The sequence below is a fragment of the Squalius cephalus genome (genome assembly GCF_949319135.1).
Source record: "Squalius cephalus genome assembly, chromosome: 1".
NCBI classification, from domain to species: domain Eukaryota; kingdom Metazoa; phylum Chordata; class Actinopteri; order Cypriniformes; family Leuciscidae; genus Squalius; species Squalius cephalus.
The window spans coordinates 9,680,491-9,701,741 of NC_137122.1; the positions used below are offsets into that span (position 1 = coordinate 9,680,491).

Consider the following 21,251-nt stretch of genomic DNA (forward strand, 5'->3'; position numbering starts at 1 on the left):
AAGGAATGATGTTTCTCAGCACGAGAAATCCGCCAAGCACAAGCTAGAGGGACAAAAACATGCCCAGGCGATGTCAGCATTCGTGACGAGAAATGCCACCGAGGCAGACCAGGTCACATGTGCAGAGGTAAAAATGGCAATGCTGTGTGCCAAAAACAACATTCCTTTCTCCTTCCACGACGACTTCAACAAGTGTGTAGCTGACATGTTCCCGGACTCTGCTATTGCACGTTGAAAATACTCAACGGGAAAAACTAAGGCTACTCAAATCATCAAAGGTAAGTTAGCTACCTATCTTTCTTACTGCTGGGCTACTGTATGTTTGCTAAAACGGTATAAAATGGGTTTGAAATGTGTTTGAATATTCTAACATTTGAGCATTAACCCATGGCATGCATGTTGTAGGCTAACTTACTAGCTAATTACTGGACACTCAACAGGTGCCATAGCAGCAGAACTAGAGGACGAGTTGGCCAAAATATGCCGATCTCATCCCTTTTCACTGATGTGCGACGAATCGAACAATAGAAAAACAGACAAAGAATTCGTCATCCTGACTAGACTCTACAATGAGGCCACTCTGCAGGTCGCTACAAGATTTCTGGAGATGCCTACATGCAATGTAGGAAATGCAGAAAATCTGTATGAAAAGCTTAGTGAAGCATTAAGGTAAGGGGAACTGCACTGTGTTGTTGACATGTTTAGTAGATTGCATGTTGTCTGAGACGTTTTGTGGCATTTTTTCCTGCTTCCAATAGAAAAAGAGGCATCCCATGGGATAACCTGATTGCCTTGAACTCTGATAATGCGAGTGTTATGAAAGGCCGCCATAACTCGGTCATCAGCAGACTGAAGACCAGCCAGCCCCACGTCCAGGACCTTGGCTGCATCTGCCACCTGGTACAGCTGGCCACTGGCTGTGGCATCAGAGCAGCCCAGGTACCAGTGGAAGACATCCTGGTGGGGATATACACCCACTTTGATAGAAGGTAAATGCATACATATAGGCCTGTTATTTCTCTTGCCTAATGTTGTGTGTTACAATGTAACAACATTGCATGTGGCTAACTCATGAACAAGGTAGCCTTGTAGGCCTGCAGTTCATATTCTTTACACACACACTCACTCACAATTCCAACCACTAACAGAGTAATTTTCTATCTCTCAGTGCAAAAAGATGTGAAGTCTACAAAGAGTTTGTAGACTTCACTGATTCAGACCACCTGAAGCTCCTCAGGTACTGCAGCACCAGATGGCTGAGTCTGTTAACCTGCATCCAGAGGGTGCTGAACCAGTGGGATGCACTACAGGTAGGATGGTAACTCCACTCAGCAGATATCTACACAGTTTACTATGCTATATTTCAATTTTAACCATGTATTGCCACCCTGTATCTCTATATACTGTAGGCCTACTTTAACAGTCATGAAGAGGTGGAGAGGAGTGTTAAAGTGCGTGATCTGGCAAGCCATCTGCATGATCCAATCGTGAAGACCTACTTCCTGTTCCTAAGTGCTGCCCTTAAGCCTTTATCTGAATTTAACATTGCCTTCCAGGTGGGTGTCAATGATATTGAATGAGTGAATAATAGGATATAATTAAATGTTTGTGGTTATTGTAGCATTCTTATTTCACTGTTATTTTGTTGTGACCATTGATATTATCTGCAGTCAGAGGGAATACAAATTCACAGACTTGAAGAGGAGATGTGCAGGCTGATGAAGAGGATCCTGGGCTACCTCATACCAGCCAGGGCAATCGTGGGTGTACCTCTCAGGGAGGTGGAGTATGGAGATGGACATCAGCTGGCTGATGAAGATCTTTTTATCGGAGCAGACACAAAGGCATTCATGAGAAGCGCTGAGCTCCCTGTGTCAGCCGAGAAGAAAATCTTTCAGTGAGTATATTACCCAGTAGTTATATTATGATATCATCTTTTGACAGTATGAGAGTATAGGCTGTAGTGTGCCTAAAATATTACCACTAATGCATTTTTTTCACTCTTATGCTGTTGTAGAACTGTGAGAAGCTTCTATGAGGCAGTGCTTAAGAAGATGTTCTCCTCCTTTCCCCTCGACCATCCACTCTTGAGGGACCTGAAAGTGCTGGACCCTGCAGCTCGTCTTAACATAACTCCTGGGACAGGTAGATAATAGAAACAGTTTCCAATAGGCTTTATGCCCAGCTCTAGGGCCCTATAAAATCCGTTTTATTTTTTCCCAAATTCCGTTTTATTTTTTTCCCAAATTCCGTTTTTTCCGTTTTAATTTTTGCAAATTCCGTTTTTTCCGTTTTAATTTTTGGGAATTCAGGTTTTTTTTTTTACCCTTTACTGTTATTTTAGTCGTAAAAAGAGTGTTTTTAAAGTTAATGATTAAAATGTACACAAATAAAATAGGAATGACCCTAAATTTATTGAGGTAACAAACAAAATTCTCATTTTAAGAGGTGTTAAATGTGGTTTGGTTTGTTTACATTAGTGAATGTATTAGGCTAACTAACATGAACCACGAGCTATACATTTGTTACTGTATTTATTAATCTTTGTTAATCTTAGTTAACCCTAACCCTGCATTTTTATTATGTTACTTCACACAGTGCATTAAGCTAACTAATGTTAACAAATACAACTTTTCATTTAAATAATGTAGGCTACTAAATGGTGAAATTAACATTAATAAAGATTAATAAATGCTGTAGAAGTGCAGTTTATTAATAGTTAATGTTAACTGATCTAGTTAACTAGAGTTTAATAAATGGAACCTTATTGTAAAGTGTTACCGATTTTGTTATACACCGAACCGATTCAGTGTTGGACAGATCAGTTGTTTTAACCATTCATTAAAGTGAATCGGTTCAAATGAGTCATTAGTTCGCGAATCGGATGTATCATTAGCAGACTTGTAGTAGGCGTTGTGTGATTATCCCGGCAGTTAGGACATCGCACAAGATTTGTCAACACAGAAAACATTTCATCATTGGATAGGTTTTGTTTAGTTTATTGAAAGTGTTTTTTATGTCAGCTGAATAGGCGGAACGCTTTTCAGAGAAGGCAAGGTAAAAAAGTTTTTTTTTGCACAATTCACACCCAGCGGTAGCCTAATTCAGGAAAAAAATATCCAAATGCTCCACGTGAAACTTCGTTCTTCCGATCTTTTACCATTGTGTCAATTCTTGATTTAGATTAATAAGTGCGAGGGAGTGAGTGAGAGCAAGACAGTTTGAAGACGCGCGCGCGACCGGGCCTCTCTCTCTGCTCGTTCTTTCAGTAATATGCGCTTTTCCTCAGACATACGTTTTTCTCCCACACAAAAACAGAATTTTATTCCAAATATGTAAAATTCCGCAAAATTCTGCGTTGACACTAGATTCTGCGTTAATTTGCCAATTCCGCGATTGCGGAAATTATAGGGCCCTACAGCTCCAATACTTACCCTAGCAACCAACCACCCTAGCAATGGTCAGACACACCTGGATTAATCAGTTTGTCCAATAATGTAAGACAGGAAATAAAGGAGCTGGCTTAAGTTCAGGAAGTAATGCAGCTGTGCATAAAGCCTATTGATATTAGGCAAGGCAAGGCAATTTTATCTGTAAAGCCCATTTTTTTCAAACAATTTGTCTCAAAAGGCTTTACATCGCATCATAACAACATCTTCTGGGGACAGTTCCCCATTGATAACCAAACAATTAATTGGCACAGTATACTTGATACTTGTTTAGATCTGCAATGTTCAGTCAAACACTTGTTTTACTTTACAGTGGAAAGGCTAGGGGCCCTGTTCCCTCAGTTGAGGCTGAACGAGGATAAGATGAGAGAGGAATTCACAGACTATCAGGTGACAGATAGTAAGCAACTACCCCAAGAAGACAGAATCGACAGATTCTGGGGCCTGGTAGGAAAGGACATGAGGTTCAGTGAGCTGCCAAAACTTATGAAGGCTTTACTATGCATTCCCCATAGCAATGCAAGTTCAGAAAGAGTGTTTAGCATGGTACGAAAGATTGTTACAGAGAATAGGATGATGTTAGACAACAGAACTGTTTGCGCTCTACTCTCATGTAAGATTAACCACTCTGGCCAAGCCCACAAATATACTCTTTCCAAAACAGTCTTAAAGAATGCAAAGTCTGCAACAAATTTGTACAACAACAACTTTGTACTCACTAAAAGAGTAAAGAAAAGTTATGTGAAATGAAAAGGAAAAACTGTAAAAGAAAAGCAAAATGAAATGAAAAGAATGTGTGGAATGAAAATAAAACGTAAATGTAAAGACAAGCAATTTTAAATGAACAGAAAATATGTAACTGAGCCTTCAATAAATGCTCTTCATATATACTCGTTTGTGTTTTCATTTAGGATATAATGAATGTTCACAGCATGTCAATGTCAACAAAGGTAGGCCTATCATAGGCTTTATGCACAGCTGCACTACTTCCTAAACTTCAGCTAGCTCCTTTATTTCCTGTCTGCCATTATTGGACAAACTGATTAATCCAGGTGTGCCTGACCTCAGTAGTCACAACAACAATAATCAGACACACCTGGATTAATCAGTTTGTCCAATAATGGCAGACAGGAAACAAAGGAGCTGGCTAAAGTTCAGGAAGTAGTGCAGCTGTGCATAAAGCCAATTGTAGTTTATAAGTGGTTGACAAGTGGTGATTTTAGCTTTCTTGTACACCTGTCTTAAAATGTAAGGGATACTGGAGCTTGGTTGGGGTGGTGGGACTGCTTGCGGTGGGCGCCGGAAAATTTCCCTTATTTTCAAATCCAAAACTTGACAGGTATATGTTGTAACTTGATCCAATATGCTAAAGACAGTTTGGAACGTCTTAAATATAATGGCAATTCATCAGCTTCTACCAGCAGTGCATTAGTAGGGGTTGTTTTCACTGCACCTGTACTTAGTCTTATAGCTCTGAACTGTATTCTGTCTAATTTTCTTAAAATACTCTTGGCTGCTGCTCCATATACCATACACCCATAATCAATACACGAGCGTATTAAGGCCCTATACATATCTAGTAGTGATTGTTTATCTGCTCCCCATTGGTAACCAGAAACTGACCTCATGAGATTTAGTACCTTTTTACATTTTGTTTCAACCTGTTTAATATGATTCCTCCATATACATTTATCATCAAACCACAATCCTAAATACTTGAACTCTTTCACTCTTTCCATATTTTGTCCATACAATTTAAACTGTATATTATTAATCCTTCTCTTTCTGGTAAAGAACATATAACATGACTTTGCGACTGACATCTTAAACCCCAAATCATATGACCATCTTTCAACTTTTAAAGGGGACCTGCCCCTTTTCACAAGATGTAAAATAAGTCTCTGATGTCCCCAGAGTGTGTACACTGTTAAAAATGTATTGTAATTTTACAGGAAATTCCTGGCAACTAATTGCAGTAAATTTACAGCAAGTAATATACACTCACCTAAAGGATAATTAGGAACACCTGTTCAATTTCTCATTAATGCAATTATCTAATCAACTAATCACATGGCAGTTGCTTCAATGCATTTAGGGGTGTGGTCCTGGTCAAGACAATCTCCTGAACTCCAAACTGAATGTCAGAATGGGAAAGAAAGGTGATTTAAGCAATTTTGAGCGTGGCATGGTTGTTGGTGCCAGACGGGCTGGTCTGAGTATTTCACAATCTGCTCAGTTACTGGGATTTTCACGCACAACCATTTCTAGGGCTTACAAAGAATGGTGTGAAAAGGGAAAAACATCCAGTATGTGGCAGTCCTGTGGGCGAAAATGCCTTGTTGATGCTAGAGGTCATAGGAGAATGGGCCGACTGATTCAAGCTGATAGAAGAGCAACTTTGACTGAAATAACCACTCGTTGCAACCGAGGTATGCAGCAAAGCATTTGGGAAGCCACAACACGCACAACTTTGAGGCGGATGGGCTACAACAGCAGAAGACCCCACCGGGTAACCACTCATCTCCACTACAAATAGGAAAAAGAGGCTACAATTTGCACAAGCTCACCAAAATTGGACAGTTGAAGACTGGAAAAATGTTGCCTGGTCTGTTGAGTCTCGATTTCTGTTGAGACATTCAGATGGTAGAGTCAGAATTTGGCGTAAACAGAATGAGAACATGGATCCATCATGCCTTGTTACCACTGTGCAGGCTGGTGGTGTTGGTGTAATGGTGTGGGGGATGTTTTCTTGGCACACTTTAGGCCCCTTAGTGCCAATTGGGCATCATTTAAATGCCACGGCCTACCTGAGCATTGTTTCTGACCATGTCCATCCCTTTATGACCACCATGTACCCATGCCTGCAGGCAGTACTTCATAACGCCATTCCCCGACCCAAACCCCGGACCACAAACCCGTTACAATGCAGCTCTAGCCAGGACAAGGGCACGCATTGAAATGACCTTTGGGCAACTAAAGGGAAGATTTCAGTGTCTGAAGGGTCTGAGGGTTGCACCTGACAGGGCCTGTGACATTATTGTTGCATGTGCCATCCTCCACAACATTGCCACCATCAGAAAGGAGAGGACCCCTTTGGTGGAGGTGCAGCCTGATGATGACCTCCAGCCAGTGCACTTGGACCAACCTAGTGGCAGAGCTGCACGAGACAGAATTGTGGAACACCTTTTCTTTTTTTTTTTTTTCTCTTTTTTTTTTACACACACACATAAACCTTCATTAAATTAATAATAGAAGACAAGACAACATGCTTAGTTCATTGAGTTTTATTTCAATTATAGTTTCTCAAGAAAAGCCAGTGATGGTCATCTTTTGCCTGCAATAAGATATATTGTTATCCAAGGTCAGCAATAGTACTCTTTGTGAAAAATAGTGTTTTAGCACTTACTCTGAAGTTCCTTTTGAAGCAACTCAATCTCTAGTGCCAGTTTTTTCTTCTTTAAGGTGTCAAGTTCTATTTCACCCCTTAATTTTTGTATTTTAAGATCAAAATACTCCATTTTCTGTTGAAGATTCCGTTTATATAGGGTACGGATATCACCCTGTGCCATTTAAAAAAATAAAATAAAATCAAGACAAGCCTCATGCAACAGAAATAAAAATGAAAAGTAGACTGCCCACCTCTGTATCACTTTGTGCAGTAGGCCTTTCTGTAGGCCTTTCCGTAGGCCTTTCCTCCTGCAACTCATATTGCAGTCAGAAATAATATGTACACACCTATAAATTAAATAAAGTTATTTATGCACTTACAAGTACTTCCTCCAAAGGACAGTCATCTGAGAGGGTTTCTTCACTGTCCTGTGCAAAAGAAAAATGGGTATTACAAAGTGTTGCACTTTCTTTTTTCACTTTTCCTTTTGATGTAAAGTTAGAAAAAGTCCACTTACTGCACATATTTCAGCCACTTTCTTGGGAACAGGTAAAAGTGTTGGTGTATTATGTAAAACTACACAAAAGAGGAGAACTCAATGGCATTACAATGAACTACACTAGGAAAAAATATGATCAATAACATATTGCAAAATATTTTTACATTGTTATGCAGTTTTCACCTTCACAAGTCAAAGCAATTAACTCAATATTTAGCTGTTGAAATGTGACTGTACCAGCCATTTGGATTATAGACATATTTAATGCAGCAACAAATTATTTACAGTGTAGCAAGATGATTTAAAACTCATTTACCTGTAATTAAGGTGTTGCTGTTACTGGTCCCTGGCTTTAGGTCTAAGGAAGAGCTGCCCCCAGGGATGCCCTCCACAATGGGTCGGTTCATATTTAACCCCAGGGCCAGCTCTTCTGCTGGGGTATAATGTGGGGGAGCAGGACCACCACCTGTTTTTTTCTGCTCCGCCTTTTTCTTGGTTGCTGTTATAAACAGACAAATACATCATTTAAAATGTTTTTGGTAAAAGAGACTAAACAGTAGAAGTAGAAAAGATTACCAGTTTGAAGAATATTCTTGTACTTCACTTTTACTTGTTCCCATGTTCTAGTGGGTCCTGAGCTGGCTCTGACAAGCAATTATAAAATTATTAAAATACAAGAATATATACTGTAATAACCCATAAAAGAAATATATTTGAAATATATTTTTGGAATATATGCAAATATTCGAAATTGGCCCAATAAATATATTTTAGTTAAATATATGTAAATATATTTCACACTTAAAATCATATATTTTTGTTATATTTCAGAATATATTTCAAAATGATAAATATAAGTGAACAACAATGCAAATATATTTCAATGTATTTGGAATATATGCCACATATTTTTTTGACACTTTAAAATATATTTCAATATATTTTTTTTCTGTATGGGAAGTGATATAACCATAACATGGAACACTTACGCATTTAATTTGTCTGCTACCTTTTGCCAGCCCTCTCTCCTGGCTTTTGCACACTTTGAGGTGTTCCCTGGCGTTTTAATTATTTTTTCAAACTCAGCATACCCTTCCAGTAATAATTCTTGCTCTGCTGCGGAGAAAAACTGACCGCGCTCTTTGGCCATGGTGAGCAGCCAAAAGCAGCATTGCTGATCAATGTTTCTACTAGGGATGTTAACCGATGACCGTTTGACCGATGGTTGACCGTATCAACGTTGACCGGTCAAAGTTGTCGGTAGTCGGTTAAAAAAAAAAAAAAAAAAGATCTCTAAATTAGGCTATTATAGACAGTGGACTTTACTCTACTACAGTTAGCCATCTCATTCCAAGATGTTTTTGTGTGAAGTGAACAAATCCCTCACACTCAATTTTTCATAACTCACCTGTTTGTATTTAATAAACCAATAAAAACATTTGGCGCGAGGTCATAGCGTTTGGGTTCGCGCGCTCACAGTGTTTGCGAAAAGTAAAGGCTACAGGCTAAAACACTCGAGGTTAGAGCCAGGGCAGACGACAGGATGAAGCATGTAAAGAAGTGTGTGGGACCATTTCACCAAAAAGAATGACACAGATGTAAGTTGCAACTTGTGTGATACAGTGCTTAAATACAGTAGTAACACATCAACTATGATCACCTTAAAACGCGACACCCGCAAGCCTCTTCGGGTGAGAAAGGTAGCCAAAGCGGGAGGCAGAGCGGCAGAGAGATGCGACAGAGTTGCGAAATTGCAGGCACGATATTGTACAATATTGGGAAAATATTAGATATTGGGAAAAAATTAGCCTACATTTCGATAGTTTTTTCCCAACGATATATATTGCGAGTCATGATCAATCCAGGCTAAAGTCAATAATTACCATTCCATGATATTAATAATTTCACTAATAAGCAAGCTTCATTACAAGTGACAAAAAGGTCACTTAATATTTTATTCCAAAATTAGAACATATTTCTGTCAGAATTCGGTGAACGTTCTACGCAGTCCAACGTGGCGGCGCTCTTAACAGATGTTTGTTTGTTCATTCCTCAAAATAAGTACAAAAAAATCTTATTCTCTCTCTCTCTCTCTCTCTCTCTCTCTCTGTTTTCGGTGCTGGTGCAGTGACGCGTTCATGTAAACGACACCTAAAAGCTGTCACAAAGAACCAGCAAAAGTAATGATTATGAATATGTAAAATATTGCGATGAGACATTTTAATTATCTATTAATAAACAAGTGTTTTCTGTGTCGGCTGCAAAGATGAAATCTGACTCGCGATCTTCGCAGTAGTGAACGCGCCGGAGAGAAATACACATTTCACGGATTAAATCGTTTTATTTTGTTTTGAATGGTTCTGTTTAAAAGTAGAGATTTCTGTAGATAATAGATATATTTCTATTTTTTTTAGGTGTGTGAGACGAGTAAGCTACCTTATACGTTGAGTTTCGGTTTATGGATGATAGCTTAATGTTAGCTCCAGTTCAGGCGCTGGCGCCTCCGTGTCGTGATATCTATCTGCTATATTTACTTTTTTTTATTAAATCGAGAAAATTGGATAATGAAACGCTGATTAAAATTAAGATACAATTAATACAAAACGAAATTCGTTTTAAAGAAAGGCTTTGTGCTTTCTGTTTGAGGTCTCTGTGAAAGTTTTAAAGCAGTCTTTTAGTGCCGCTTTGAGCGGTCGCGTCCGTAATGGAGAACTGTCACGTAAAATTGTTTTTTCCTCATAAATGCGAACACGAAAAATAAAAGACAAAAGACTTTTTAAAAAAGACAACCATTCACAACTTTATAACACTCCAGTCAACATCCTCCTTTTTGTAGACGAAATAGTCCCAAATAGCTGATTTTGACTTTCTTTTTAGTACGAAATATTATTCTCTTAATACACCATGGGTGCTGCTACTACCCTTCACATCGCATGTTCCGGCGATATGACTATTGCTCATGCGAACAGCCCTATATTTTAAACTAATCGGTTAACCGGTTTCAACCGGCTAATGAGGCTCGGTGGTCGGTCAAGAAAATTTTTCGTTTTCGCCATCCCTAGTTTCTACTATCGATACATGTCCCCTTTTAAACCAGCGCATGAACGCGCAATTATCTCACTTACTCAATCCAGCGATACTAATCATAAACAACAGGTGTGTTCGAAGAACCTAATTAGCCAGATCATGATTGGCACGATGATATCATCTTCAATGTCTCGTTTGATCTCGGATGTTTTAAGCAATGTACGAAGAACGGACCCCTTATTGATGAAATCTATCATGAAAATAATCGACAAACAAGCTAATTATAGATTAATTGTGAATGCTCAATCATGTCAATTTACAGCAGTGAAAAACATTTCTTTGGACAAAACGCATCTGAAAAATAACATGGTTGGTGAGCGCTGAAACCATGTTATTTCTATTAATTTTATTGTAAGTTTGTGTTTACGTCGCTCAAATTGCTTTTACGCTACTTAGCCAGCTACAGAAACACTGGTAACCAGGCAACAGACAAGTGACCAAAATCTGAGTGACGATGTCACTACTACACACACACTACCATCACAGTTCGGCACGGTCAGCCAACTGTGCTGAGAGTTCAGGGCCGAGAACGGTTTGTAATTTACTCAAGTGGAAACACAACTGGAACCTTTTCTGAAGGTGGAAAATCTGCTTTTGTTTCTCAGCACATAAAGATGAACTACTTACCGTGATCTCAGACTGCGGTGATTTGGTTTCTCCACTGCATGGATCTTCAAGTGTTGCTTCAGGTGACTATTAATAGTGAAACTCTTTCCACACTGATCACACATGTGCGGCTTCTCTCCAGTGTGGATCCTCTCATGTTTTTTCAGATGTCCTGGCTGACTGAATCTCTTGTCACAGTGTGAACACTTGTAAGGTTTTTCTCCAGTGTGAATTCTCTGGTGCCGTTTTAACTTGTCCGCTGTAGTAAAAGTCTTCTCACACTCAAAGCACATGTACTCTCTCACACCAGTATGAATTTTCTCATGTCTATGTAAATATAGCAGCTGTGAAAAACTCTTTCCACACACAGAACATGAATGTGGCTTCTCCTTCGTATGAACTGTCAGGTGTCTCTTCAGGTCTGATGCCTTAGGAAATGTTTTGCCGCATTGATCACATGTGTACGGCTTCACTCCGGTGTGGATCCTCATGTGACCATTAAGGTGTGATGAATTACTGAAACTCTTCCCACATTGATGGCATACATGTGGCTTCTCTCCTGTATGAACTCTCATGTGATTCTTAAGAGATTGTTTGCATGTGAAACTCCATCCACACTGAGTGCAGGAGAACGGCTTCTCTCCTGTATGAATTCTCATGTGACGCTCAAAACTTTCTTTGCCTGATAAACTCTTTCCACACTGAGTGCAGGTGAAAGATTTCTTAGCTCTTTTCTTTAAAAATGTCTGTTTAGTCTTTGAGCAACTCAAAGGTTTTTCTCCAGGTTTGACATGATGTTCCTCCTTCACTTCACTCAGTTCTTCTCTCTTCTCCTTCACTTCACTCAGTTCTTCACTCTCCTCCTCCACTTCACTCAGTTCTTCACTCTTCTCCTTCACTTCACTCAGTTCTTCACTCTCCTCCTTCACTTCAGTCAGTTCTTCTCTCTCCTCCTTCACTTCAGTCAGGTCTGAAATGAAAGAAAAACTCTCATTTTCAAATTTTCTAAAGTTTACTGGTGGGATTCTCTCTGAAATTTGTCTGAGATCCTCCGGCTGTGATTAAAGCTTCTTCTTGGGGGAGATTCTCTGAGAACTGGTCGAGTACTCTCCCGGCCGTGATTAAAGCATTTAAAAGACATGGTCTGAAGTGTGTCGGTTATTATTGCTGCGAAAGTTAGTTAGGGGAACAAGTTAGAGATAGGGGACGTCGACTGTAGTCGAGATAGGGCTGGGCGATATATATCGTGAGATTGTTATGCGCATCTCGTCAGTAAAGCCGGTTCCTTGATTAGTAGTAAAACGCCATCACCTGCTTTCAGACGGAGCGGCATTTACTTCAAAGAGCCATAGTTAGGCTGAGCCATATCGCATTGATATCGGGGACATATCGCCAGCGATAATTAATGCGATGTGGCTCAGCTTGTCAGTTAACTACGGCACTTTGTACACAGCAAAAACTCCAGTGTTAAATTAACACTCCTGGGAGTGTATATGAGTCCACACTCAAGAGTGTTGAAGTTAATGAGCTAATTAAGTGATTAATTTAGTGATGATTGATCATTATTGAAAACACCTGATGTTAACAAGCAGAATCACTGAAGGAGAAAATCTCAAATTGTAAGCCACCGTTATGGTGATCGGTGTTTGCTTTAGTTGGGCTCTTGACCCTTATATTATTAACTTTAGATTTTGTTTGGGTGCTGTATCTGAGTTATAACTGCCAGATGAACAAAGAAAAAAAGTGATTTGATGGTGTTGGTTATATTATGACAATCATCATTTGAACTTTATGTTTTTGATTTATATTGTTGTTTACAGCATAACTGTGATTCTGCATAAATATCCAGAATTTTAGATATAATATAAAAGATTTCTTAAAAGTTGTTTTAAAAAATATATATCTTTCTTTTAGGCACACACAGACGTCAAGATTCAGTCTATGCATCTCAACAATGGTGACGAGCAGAATATTCAATTACGAAAAGTAAATTACATAGACAATTCAGATCATAATTTATTCATACCGCAATGCATGATGGGAGCCATTAATGAGTTGTGATTGGTGGCAGCCACTGCAACATGCTTTATTATTGTCACCATTGATGAGATAATTCACAGGCTGATTATTGATATCTGTGTTTCTAAATAAATACATTTGAAAGTGTTTTGATCAGAACAACGTTTATTAAATATTTTGGATTATAAGAAAAATACTGATAATCATATGCTGTACAATCACAAAGCTGCTGCTATCAAGTTAAACCAAACTATCTCAATAAGTTTCATTTTTCAGATCACAGCATGATTATGTCAAAACATAACCAACAATATCAGATCACACTTTTCTTTGTTCATTTGACTGTTATAAATCAATAACAGCAGACAAACAAAACTTAAAGTGAATGTATAAGGGTCAAGAGTCCAACTAAAGCAAACACCCATCACCATAATGGTAAATGCCGCTCCATCTGAAAGCAGGTGATGGCGATTTACTACTAATCAAGGCACCGGCTTTACTGACGAGATGCGCATAATCTCACGATATATGGGTCAATGACGTGACGCCTAAATTTTCTGTCCGATAGCATTTTTTCAAATACTGTATATTTATAGTACCTCTCCCATGTATGTACTCACTCAAAACCTTTACTTATTTGTTATTTTTTTTGTTATTTAAAGTGTCAAAGTGTGACCGTCCGGCCATAACTTCTGTTTTGAAAACGTCTTTGAAATTACTCTGAATTTATTCAAATTTATTTTCTGCACTATTTGGCATGATTTCCAAAATGTTTTGTAATCCTTTAAAAAAATTCAAAGCATTTCTATTTATATTTCCATCATAATATACAAACAAACTTTGTCCGATGATGTCCATTTTATGAAATATCATGTGGTGCGACCATCAAGGAACTACCATTTTGGGACTTATATGTTGAAAACTATTCAAACACAGGAAGTTACATCATAAACCAATTTACCAAGGACCCATGGACGCAGCAAGCAGGTTTGTAATTCTCTCAAATTGGAAAAAAAATAAACCTTTGTAATGGTTGGTATGTAGTTGCCACATTTGGATGTCATGTGGTATGACCTAAAAAAAAAAAAATTTATATTAAAGTTATTTCTACAAATATATATTTTTATTATAAATTTCATAGTGACCTTTTTGGCAAGCTAGCTTGTTTTGTTTAGGTGGCCAATTCTGTGCCTGTAAATTATGACTGAATTTGAAAATATCATGTGGTGCGACCAAATATCATGTGGTGCGACCACTGCAGACTGTTTTCCATGATAGATATATGTCCTAGATTGGCAGTTTTATGCTTTTATATTCAATTGACGGTTTATATAAAAAAAGTACTTTTAGTATCATTTGGAATAGATTTTTATGCAATTTGGTATCTTTTTTATAGATTTCAGACAGTTTGTGTTTACTCTTTGTACAAAATGAGAAAAATGCAACAAAAAAAATTAGAGCATGTAATTTCAGTTTAGTAATATTTATTAGTAGTGTATTTATTATTGCCTATTTATTTATTTAAAACTATTTTAATCTATTTTACCAGATGCCACTGCCAAGCGAAAAAATTCTAACCCTGCAGCAAGAGCAGAGTACCTTGATAGGAGAAGAGTGAAATATTATTACAGTTTAAAATATCTGTTTTCTATGTGAATATATAGTAAACTGTAATTTATTCCTATGATCAAAGCTGAATTTACAGCATCGTTACCCCAGTTTTCAGTGTCACATGATCCTTCAGAAATAATTCTAATATGTAACCCTAGACCACAAAACCACTCAATGGGTCAATGTCACATGGGTACATTTTTTGAAATTGAGATTTATACATCATATGAAAGCTGAATAAATAAGCTTTCCATTGATGTATGATTTGTTAAGATAGAACAATATTTGGCCGATACAACTGAAAATCTGGAATCTGAGTGCTACAAAATCGAAACATTGAGAAAATCGCCTTTAAAGTTGTCCATTTATGTTTGCAATATTGCTATATTCACTCACAAAAATAAATGTTTATAAATTTATGGTAGGACATTAACAAAATATAAAACATGATCTTTATTTAATATCCTAATTATTTTTTGGAATAAAAGAAATATCGATAATTTTGACCAGTGATGACTGGTCAATGTATAAACAAACCGGACCCGACCGACGTTTTCAACTAACCCGCCCGCAACTCGGACCGCAAAAAACGAAAAAGAAAATATTGTACCCGACCCGCTTCCTGACCCGCATTTTTTTAAAAGTAGCTATAATGCTCATCGTAGCGTCTTAATAGCTATAACTTAATATTCTAATTTTGTCAAGAATTATAAAAAATCGTCAATATAAGCTCATAATTTGTACTAAAATAGTCTAAATGTTTAGTTTTAAAAACAATTTTAAAAAGCTGGCTATGTCTATTTTGATGTTTCTGCGCAAGTTCAGCAGACAGTGAGGTTCGGGTTTGTTCCGATCAGAGCTCGTGAGCGGAGAGCGCATTTCTGAATATTCCGCTCCGCTCACGGTCGCTCGCCCAACCCAGATGGCCTGCTGGTTCGAAAATATGTGGAATAAGGGCTGCCTCCGACTAATTTTTTTTCTAGTCGACTAGTTGTTCATTTAAGCCATTCGTGGACAAATCGCCCCTTTATATTAAATGAATTACTTAAATAGGCTAGCCTACAGGAATAAGCGTAATGACCGCACGCATAAAGCTTGCCACAAAGAACCGCTTAAAGTAATGATTATGAATGTGTCTAAATTAGCAAGGAGACATTTAATTGTTTAGTAATAAACTGGTGTTTTCTGTGTCGCTGCAAAGATGAAGTTGACAATGCGGAGATTGCGGACTCGCCATGAACGCCAGAGAGAAATGCACATTTCACATGGATTAGCCTACATAATCAGAGAGTATAGCCTATTTATTTTGGTTTGAATATTTTCGTTTAAAAGTAGACATTTCAAGCTTTCTGTAATATATAGCCTATATTTATCAAATCTGTGAGGCACAAGCTGAGTTTCGGCGCCCTCCAGTTCACATGCAGTGATCGCGTACCGGCGCCTTATTTTGTCTGCTATATATTTGCTTCTTATTTAATAAATACGGGTAATTGATTGATAAAACATTGATCAAAATTAAGATACAATTTATACAAAACGAAAATCTTTTAAAAAGAGTTTTCTATAAAACAAAACTTAATGAAGTTGTCAAAATCATGTTTTACCAAAAACAGCGCCGTTGCTAGGAGGGCGTCAGCGCCTCTGCCTCTCAGCGCCTCTGCCTCACGAGTGGATGATAGCCCTGAAGACGCCTAGCAATGATATACCTTTAGTGGTAGTATACCTTTAGTTAAGTTATCGCAGCGCGCTAAGAGACAATGTTATCGGAAAATGCAGCCCAGGTATATGCATAATGGAGATTCCAAAGCTCTCTTCTTTGGTCAGAACCATGGAGAGCGATCGAGGATTTACTTTTACAATGCAACACAATATTTAAAGAGCATCAAGCTATTAAAATCTATATTATGTATACGCACAGATAATATAACAGTAGGCTATATTAGTCAATATTTTTTTATTAGGTTAAGCAGTGATTGGATAACGTTTTTTTATTTTTATTTTATTTAACGTTTTTAATTTAAGGCCCACCCACAATTGGTCTGGCTTATCCAAAACTGGAATCCTGGCGCCGTGCCTGGTTGGTCGTGCCAGTTTTGTGGTTATCAAATGTGTAAATAGCATCGCAAGAAGTAGCCTACACATGACAAAGCCAGCACTTTGGTCATCATCTTTCATTATTTCGGCAAATGTCTCCCACACTTTGCTCTTTCTATTTGTGTATTTGCGGAGCTTCCACTCCAGTCTTCACCTATTTTCTCTTGCCGCCTCCATCTCTACCTGCAGACTGAGCTCGTGCGTCATCTTCGCGCCAGTTATTCAGCCAATAAAGTGTAAATTAAATTTAAAACGTATTCATAGAAAATTGTGTCTAGAACTATATAAATGGCAAAGGTTTAATTGGCATCTTTATTTCAAACGACCCGACCGACCGCGACCCGAATATCATTAAAAATATTTTTGGATGACTCGTAACCGCGGGTAACCGCGGGTGACCGCAGGCACCCGCTCATTTCGGATCAACCCGCGCATCACTGATTTTGACCCATACAATGTATTGTTGGCTATTGCCACAAATACCCTGTGCGACTCATGACTGGTTTTGTGATCCAGGGTCACTAATGATTTGCTGCTCAAGAAACATTTATCAATGTTCAAAAAAAATATGAACATTGATAAATGTTTCTTACATTTTATATGTCAGGATTATTTGATGAATATAAAGTTCAAAAGAACAGCATTTATTTGAAATAGAATCTTTCGGAACATTATAGCCTGCGCCTGAATGTGACACTGAATGTGTCCTTGATTAATAAAGTATTAATTACTTTAAAAAACTATTGACCCCAAATGTTACCTGTATACAATACTTTTATGAAATAATTTATATCTATATAGAGTGGAAGACGGGCGGCCAGCAGCGCGGGCCAGCACCGGTAAACAGCGCGTAACGGGGAATGAAAAACAGAGCGGCCCAGCCGGTCTGAGTATAGAACACTTCACCCTAAGTACCATACCAGAAATATCGCCAGCATGTGAACGTAGACTGCACATAAGCGACTGGGCAGAGCATGCATGTCACTTATACTGACAGCAATTTAGCCTGTAAGGCGTAAACTTCCAGGTTATAAAACCTCTCGAATGTCGATGGGGAGGCCCAGCCCGCCGCCATACAAATATCGTGGATAGAAATTCCGCTGGACCAGGCCCACAAGAGGCCATGCCTTTAGTAGAGTGGGCTCTGATACCCAGAGGGCACTGCGGGTGTTTGGAGGCATAAGCTGCTGCAATCGCGTCCACTATCCACCTGGACAGGCTCTGTTTCGAGGCGGCGAGACCCTTGGTGCGTCCGCCGAAGGAAACAAAGAGCTGCTCGGAAAGCCTGAAAGCGGTGGAGCGCGTGATGTAAACTCTCAGCACCCTGACAGGGCATAGGAGGTTATCACTGTCCCCATTATCGGATGCTGGCAGAGCCGAAAGGGAAATGATTTGTGCCCTAAAAGGGGTTCCAATCGCTTTGGGGATGTAACCGTGTCTCGGTCTGAGAATGACTTTCGAGTCGTTCGGTCCGAACTCAAGACATGCAGGGCTAACAGATAGCGCGTGCAAATCCCCCACGCGTTTTACTGAAGACAGAGCTATCAGAAAAACGGTTTTGAGCGACAGGTACTTTAAATCCACGGATTCAAGCGGTTCAAAGGGAAAAGCCTTCAGGGCCTCCAGGACCAAGGACAGATCCCAAATAGGAACCGAGGGGGGCCGCGGGGGCCCAACCTGAGATGGAAGCGTCCGTCAAGATAACTTTGCGGTGTGAGATGGCTCCCATTGTCACTCCCCGCTGGTACCAGTCGGCCGCTAACCAGGGCTTCAGTGCTGAAACGCAGCTCTGAGTCACTCTGGCATTCAGCCAGCGTTGTAGCGGGCGCATACTTAACAAACCCAGCTGAAGCACTGCTGCAGCTGAAGCCATACAACCCAGCATCCTCTGAAATGTCTTGAGAGGTGCGGTGCTGCCCGGCTGGAAGGACGCGGCCAGGTATCGAATGCAGCGCGCGCGCTGTATCGACAGGCGGGCCGTCATTGCCACAGTGTCCAGATCCAAACCCAGAAAAGAGATTGATTGACTGGGCACCAATGAGCTCTTGGTCCAGTTGACCGAGAGCCCCAGGCTGTCCAGGTGGCTTAGAAGCATTGTTCTGTGGGCGATGAGTTCGGCCTCTGACTGTGCTAGAATTAGCCAATCGTCCAAGTAGTTCAGAATTCGCATTCCCCGACCCCTCAGGGGAGCGACAGCCGTGTCCATGCACTTCGTAAATGTACGGGGTGCCAGCGACAGGCCGAAAGGCAGGACGGTGTACTGATATACCTGACCGTCGAAGGCGAATCTCAAGAATGGCCTGTGACGGGGTATTATCTGGATCTGAAAGTACGCATCTTTTAGATCGAGAGATATAAACCAGTCCCTCGGGCGAATTTGCACGAGAATTTGCCTGGTTGTGAGCATTTTGAATGGTCTTCTCATAAGAGCCTTGTTCAAACGTCTCAGATCCAAAAATGGTCTGAGAGCTCCGTCCTTCTTGGGAACGAGGAAATAACGGCTGTAAAAGCCCGACTCGCTCATAGAAGGGGAAACCGGTTCTATAGCCCCTTTGCACAGAAGTGTAGCTTTTTCTGCTCGAAGTAGATGTGCTACTTCCCCATTCACTCTGGTCTCGGTACGCGCTTGAAAGCGCGGAGGGCGGCGAGCGAACTGCAGAGTATAGCCCTGTTTTACTGTGCTTAGCACCCATTCTGACGCGCCTGGAATAGCTTCCCACGCTTTCGTGTGTGCAGCCAGGGGCAGAATTGCCTCCGGGCTCTGATCGCCGCTTATCGCGGACTCGAGAGCTCGAAACGGCGGGTCGCACGCAGCGATAACTGGCCGTTTCACACACAGCGTCCCGGTGGCTTTGGACGGGGAACATACAGTGTGAGGCACGACGGTGCCGGTGGCGGCGTGCTCGCGACCCAGGCAGAGAGCGCAGACGAGGTGGCGGTCTCCGTTGCTGAGCGGGGCGCAGCACGAGCCGCAGGAAAAACGGTTTTGCTCTTTTAGAGTGAGAGAAAACGTGTGTCGCAGGGCGAACACGCAGCAATAGAAAAAAGGATACGTCGCCGGATAGCGTAGCAGGCACGGATGGCTGAAGGCGGGCGGCTTCTTCAGGCGCTGTCCTAAGCTTGCTTGGTCGCTGGTTTCAACGGCGGAGGCTCTCAAGATCCAGCGATGCGAAGAGCTTCGCTGAAGACAAGAAAATGAGATATTCAGCCTGTGAGCCCTCGTTATATACACACTGGCCACACCCATCTTGACGGTTAGAAGGGTGTGGAGGGCGAGGCCACGTTTCACGAGGCTCACTGATAGGCTTAAGCAGTTGCCGCCGAGCAGCCAATGAGCACGCTTATACAGCCTGCCTTGGTCTGCCAGCTGCCGCACTGCGTTGACAATGAATACAAAATTAAGGATAATTTTTGGCTTCAGATCTCGAAGAAAGAAGACTTTCACGTAGCGTAAGCAACTTAACCAATACGAGAGAACCTCTCGTAAGAGAACTAACGTCGACTGTAGACGTTCGGGGATGTTGATTGTAGACGAGACCCAGGTAGACTTAGGTCAGGTGCGAAATAGGGAAAAATCTACCACAGTATACAAGTTTTGTAAAAATACACACAAAATTCAGGTAAAAATTCTAGTAACATTGTTAGAAATTGAAAACCATATATAAAATAAATGTAAAATAAAACCTAAAATATTTACATTTAGTTTGACCTGATGTTGACAATCAAAATGAAACCTTTTACTGACCATTTGTTAAAAAAAACTGAAACTTTTGCAGCCATTTCACAGTTTAACTGTTTATCTAAAAGTGATGAAGTGCTTGAATGTTTCTAAGATGAATGTTCTTCAGCATCACGAATGAATGAAGAATAAACACCAACCTCTTTGTTCTTCAGGATCCTCAGTGTGTTTCATTCTGCAGGGTTCTGGATCACTCATGTTCTCACTGTCCTCTTTAATAAACTCAGTCTTTGCAGATTTCAGCTCTTCCTGATGCTCGTCTTCACTTGTAGCTGATGGGAATTTACAGCATTTATTGGAGAATTGCTGTGGGCAGAGCTTCACTGATGATGTGACTGCTGTGGGAGGAGCTTCACTGATGATGTGACTGATGTGGGAGGAGCTTCACTGATGATGTGACTGCTGTGGGAGGAGCTTCACTGATGATGTGACTGATGTGGGAGGAGCTTCACTGATGATGAATTGTAGTGTGAGCTGATGATCTGCCAAAATCAAAAATATATAAGTTACCGAGTTTTTTTTTTTTTTTTTTGCTTATGGACTACAGAATATAATAATGTCAATTTTCCCAAATGTAAATAATGGTAAGAAAAACAGTTGAAAACATAAACAGTGTGGTGGCAAACAATTTTCTATTACTGAATAAGAGACAAACATGTAGGTAAACATACCTATTAAGCTCACCAAAATCTACATTGAGACATTTTTAGTGCACAAGATATTGGTTTTAGTACAAGAAGTTATTTTAAAATAAAATAT

General features: G+C 39.9%; 2 protein-coding genes across 2 annotated transcripts in view; one reads left to right on the forward strand and one right to left on the reverse strand.

Moving 5' to 3' along the window:
* The first annotated feature begins 171 nt into the window (after positions 1–171).
* LOC307163580 (uncharacterized protein) lies at positions 172–4,338 on the forward strand. The gene is made up of 7 exons (XM_079879696.1): positions 172–278; positions 441–669; positions 759–989; positions 1,169–1,310; positions 1,410–1,556; positions 1,671–1,897; positions 2,018–4,338. The coding sequence occupies exons 2-7, from the start codon at positions 506–508 to the stop codon at positions 2,151–2,153; spliced, it is 1,047 nt and encodes a 348-aa protein (XP_079735822.1). The 5' UTR covers positions 172–278; positions 441–505; the 3' UTR covers positions 2,154–4,338.
* Positions 4,339–7,049: 2,711 nt separating this feature from the next.
* Positions 7,050–21,251, reverse strand: part of LOC307171039 (uncharacterized protein) — a gene marked incomplete at its 3' end in the record, with an annotated part of 41,398 nt that continues 27,196 nt past the window's right edge. The window contains exons 4-8 of the mRNA XM_079892409.1: positions 7,913–7,980; positions 7,653–7,835; positions 7,355–7,413; positions 7,218–7,265; positions 7,050–7,145 (exon numbers count right to left, since the gene is read on the reverse strand). Of these exons, the coding sequence (XP_079748535.1) occupies positions 7,050–7,145; positions 7,218–7,265; positions 7,355–7,413; positions 7,653–7,835; positions 7,913–7,980 (454 nt within the window). The remainder of the gene's footprint in view (positions 7,146–7,217; positions 7,266–7,354; positions 7,414–7,652; positions 7,836–7,912; positions 7,981–21,251) is intronic.

Excerpts from the sequence above, each read along its gene's own strand:
- LOC307163580 (XM_079879696.1), top strand. The coding sequence starts at position 506 with ATGTGCGACGAATCGAACAATAGAAAAACAGACAAAGAATTCGTCATC. Across the intron at positions 670-758 it reads AAGCTTAGTGAAGCATTAAG|AAAAAGAGGCATCCCATGGG; the intron begins GTAAGGGGAACT and ends TGCTTCCAATAG. Across the intron at positions 990-1,168 it reads TACACCCACTTTGATAGAAG|TGCAAAAAGATGTGAAGTCT; the intron begins GTAAATGCATAC and ends TCTATCTCTCAG.